A 4,174-nucleotide genomic window follows, 5' to 3' on the forward strand; every position below is an offset into this window, starting at 1 on the left:
TCCCCCCTCCCACATCTCCCCAGAGGAGCCCCAAGGGCTGGCAGTCCCCAGCCAGGGTCCCCAGCCAGCCCCAGGTTGGATCTGCAGCCCCCAATTTTCCCAGTTTCCCTCTCCTTTTCCCCGGGCCGGGTTCCCCCCGTCCCCAGCGGGTGGGAGCAGCGGAGAGCCCCGCGCTGCCCATCCCGACCTGTCCCGGCTCCATCCCCGCTCCTGCCGTGGGCTGTGAGGGGTTTGGGAACAGGGCACCGAGGGTGTCACTGCTCCTGGGGGAGGAGGAGGAGGGATGGAAGAGGAGGGATGAAGAAGGAGAGCAAGAAGAAATGGCAGTAGGAGAAGAAGGTGGGGATAGGGAGGAGGAACGGGAGGAAGAGGAGGAACAAAGGAAGATCAAGGAAAGGAGAAGGAACCACGAGGTTGAGCACTCCGTGAATTCACAGCCCCCACCTGTGAGATCATCACCCCCATCCCACAGGTGCCTGGGGAGTGGGAGCTCGGCCCAGATATCCTGGGGGATCCCTGGGTTGGGTTTTTTCCTGGAAGATGTTTGGAGAATGAAGAACTCCAAAGCTGGGTGGAAAATGCCTCTTGGGGGCACTTAAGGGGGTCCAGCATCCCTAAGTGGGGAGATGGGAACAGGAGGAACTTTTCAGATTCCTGGCACTCCCAGCAGCCTGGGGAGGGCAAGGACTGAGCAAGACAGGGGGACCTCTTGTACAAGCGTGACCCCCAGCAGCTGGGACAGGGAGGAACCCCTGAACAGCAAAGGGGAGAGACCAGAGTTGGGGAACTCCTGGGAGACATTTTCAGGACTGAATTTTGGTGTTTGGGGGATTTATATGGGCACCAGTTGCCTAGTGACTTCTAAAGGTGGACTTGGAGAGAGGAAACCCCTTAATCCAATGTCCTCATCCCTTGTATTTCCCCAAACCAGGATTTCCCATTCCCAAACCTTGGCTGGATGGAGAAGGAGGCTGTGAGGAAGAGGAAGATGCCCCAGGACACCCAGGCAGGTGAGGAGGAAGTCAGTGCCCCTTTCCCCCTCTCTCCTGCTCCATCTCCCAGCCCAGCAGGGCCCCCGGCTGCAGGACAACCCCGCTGCCGACGCCGTCCTGCCAGGGACGCACTGGGGGGATCTCCTTCCCCTTCCCTCTGGCACGGAGGCAAATCCCATCCTCTCCTTGTCCTTCCTCCCCCAGACAAGGAGCTGAGGATGGAGACCAGGGAGGACAAATCCCCACAGCAGAACCTCATGGAAGAGGCTGTTTTGAGTGGCTCCACGGCACAGGAATCCAACAGGGAGGAAAATCCCCGGAGATCCCACAGGAGGAGGGGCTCCAAACCCATCCCAGGGTGCTCTGAGGAGGAAAGACCCACCCTGTGCCGGGAAGGTGGCCGGAGATCCAGCCAGGGCTCTGAGCTGGTGGTCCATGAGCAGCTTCAGGATGGGGAGAAGCGCTACAAGTGCTTGGAGTGTGGGAAGAGCTTCAGCTTCAACTCCCAACTTGTCATCCACCAGCGCATCCACACTGGGGAGAGGCCCTACGAGTGTCCTGAGTGTGAGAAGAAATTTCAGATCAGCTCCCATCTCCTCAAGCACCAGCGGATTCACAGTGAGGAGAGGCCCTTCCACTGCCCTGACTGTGGGGAGGGATTCAAGCGAAACTTCACCCTCATCACCCACCGGCGCATCCACACTGGGGAGAGGCCCTACGAGTGTGGGGAATGTGGGAAGAGCTTCAGCCACAGCTCCAGCCTCATCTGCCACCAGAGGACCCACACTGGTGAACGGCCCTATCAGTGTGGGGAGTGTGCAATGACCTTCAACCGGAGGTTCCAATTGACCATCCACCAGATGATCCACACTGGGGAGAGGCCCTATGAGTGCTCCGAGTGCGGGAAGATGCTTCAGACCAGTTCAAATCTCCTCAAGCACCAGCGGATTCACACGGATGAGAGGCCCTTCTGCTGCCCTGACTGTGGGGAGGGCTTCAAGCGCAACTTCACCCTCATCACCCACCGGCGCATCCACACTGGGGAGAGGCCCTACGAGTGTGGGGAATGTGGGAAGAGCTTCAGCCAGAGCTCCAGCCTCAACACCCACAAACGCATCCACACTGGGGAGAGGCCCTACGAGTGTCCCCAGTGTGGGAAGAGCTTCTCCAGGAGCTCTCACTTGACCAGACACCAACAGAAGCACCAGTAAGGGAAGCCCTGTGAGTGCCCCAAGTGCAGAAAGAGCTTCGTGTGGTGCTCCAGCTCCATTCCCCATCAGAGGACCCACGTTGGGCAGAGCCCTGATGACCTCTGTTTCCACTGATCTGCATTGGGAAGACACTGGGCTGGTGGTACTTTTGTTTCAGTCCTAATTTTCTTTTAATTCATCTTCATCCCTTTAAAATAGACAAAATCGGGGTAAAAATGAACAAATTCATCCAAGACCTTTAAAGCCTTTCTTTTTACTAGAGCTTCAAGGGAAACTGGGGTTCAAGGATATACTTGGGAGGATTTGGGGTTTGTGGGGGTATTTGGTGTAGTTGTCTCCATTTCTTAGCACTCATAGATATGAGAGGCTTCAATGTCACCTCAAAACCACTCAGTACCACTGAATGCTACTCAATCCCACCCCAAAATTATTCAATTCCACAGCCCCTCAGGGTGTGATGCCTTAAGTTTTAGCTTTCATATTTTTCATATTCTGAATTACCTAGGTTAGGAGTTTTGAACTTCATATTAATTGTTAGTGTCAGGAAAATTAATCCATGAACACCAGAGGTTTATGTCCAAAAAGGAGACTGGGGAGTCCTTTTACTTCATTCAAATAAAGAGAGAGGCCATGGGGCATTCCCCTGGGGTCTCTCCAATTTTTGGAGGGCGCAGCCTCCCTGTTATCCTAATTCCCGGCCATATGTCCCTTCTCTGTTTCCCCATAGGCTGAGGGACTTGAGAGGTACAGACTTCCCGGAACGTCTGATGCCTGGGATAGCACCACCCCCCCCACCCCGCCAATGCATAATCCTCTTCTTAATTCTTAACCATTGTGGAATTTGATGGTGTTTCCCCAGTGTTTCTTTCATCTTTCAGTTGAATCCATCCCATTGTTTCTGTTCTCTCTCAGTGATAGTTTCATTTTATCAGCAGACCCCCAGCTTGTTTGTAAAGCCAAATGTTGCGCTATTGGGAACGGCGAGAAGCACAGCACAGACTCTCTTGTGAGTTGTACAGGAAAGCCTAAGGTGTATTACCTCAGATCTTCTTTAATAGACTGATACATGAAAGTACAGAAAGGTAAAACTCTTATTGGTCTTATTGGAACTAACACATCACCATCATTGGTCATTGGGGTTCACCACCCATCGATCTTCTTTCGCAAGAAAGCAAGAAACTGACAAACAGCACCTGCAAGGCTGTCTTCTATCTCTGAGGATTGTTTTAATTCCTTCTTAGGATTTCTCAGGCGACACTGAGAAAATTATGCAGCCTGCTTTTCTGCAGGCACTGTGCTCCCTGTTTGTGCTCATATTTAACATGCATAATTCCCTCTTTTTGTTTTAAAAATAAAAAGCAGTGTTTGTAATCTCCTGCTGGGCCCCTGCAGGAAAGAGAACAAACACAGCACAAGAGGTCTCCTTTTTGTTTTAAAAATAAAAAGCAGTGTTTGTAATCTCCTGCTGGGCCCCTGCAGGAAAGAGAACAAACAGCACAAGAGGTCTCCTTTTTGTTTTAAAAATAAAAAGCAGTGTTTGTAATCTCCTGCTGGGCCCCTGCAGGAAAGAGAGCAAACACAGCACAAGAGGTCTCCTTTCAGTTACCAACAGAACATTGAATGGACACTGATTTAGAATGATCAGGGAGATTTTCTGGCATGTTACTGAATTCTTGATAAGTATTGTTTTTCTTGCAAAGAACTGATGGTTGACTCTAATACAACTAGTTAACACACAGCAAACAAAACGTCGTCAGTCTGCTCAGAACTGACAGTCATAGGGAAGAATGCTCACTCTCTGCTTGTAGAAGGACCATCTGAATGATCATTGGTATCTTGATCATCATCCAAGGGCCACCTGTTGGCTGCTTTCTGCCCTTGGTGTTGCACATCAGAGCCAATGCACCTTGCAGGTATCCACTGTATCCCAGTATCTGTGGAAACGCACGCATACCCATGACCCCAGGTGAT

General features: G+C 51.8%; 1 protein-coding gene across 1 annotated transcript; it reads left to right on the forward strand.

Moving 5' to 3' along the window:
* The first annotated feature begins 1,210 nt into the window (after positions 1 to 1,210).
* Positions 1,211 to 3,857, forward strand: LOC147645539 (uncharacterized). The gene has a single exon (XM_086874492.1). It carries the CDS (start codon positions 1,211 to 1,213, stop codon positions 2,201 to 2,203), a length of 993 nt encoding a protein of 330 aa, XP_086730618.1. The 3' UTR covers positions 2,204 to 3,857.
* The last annotated feature ends 317 nt before the right edge of the window (positions 3,858 to 4,174 follow it).

Source organism: Cyanistes caeruleus, unplaced genomic scaffold (genome assembly GCF_971803275.1).
Source record: "Cyanistes caeruleus unplaced genomic scaffold, bCyaCae1.hap1.1 HAP1_SCAFFOLD_233, whole genome shotgun sequence".
NCBI classification, from domain to species: Eukaryota; Metazoa; Chordata; class Aves; order Passeriformes; family Paridae; genus Cyanistes; species Cyanistes caeruleus.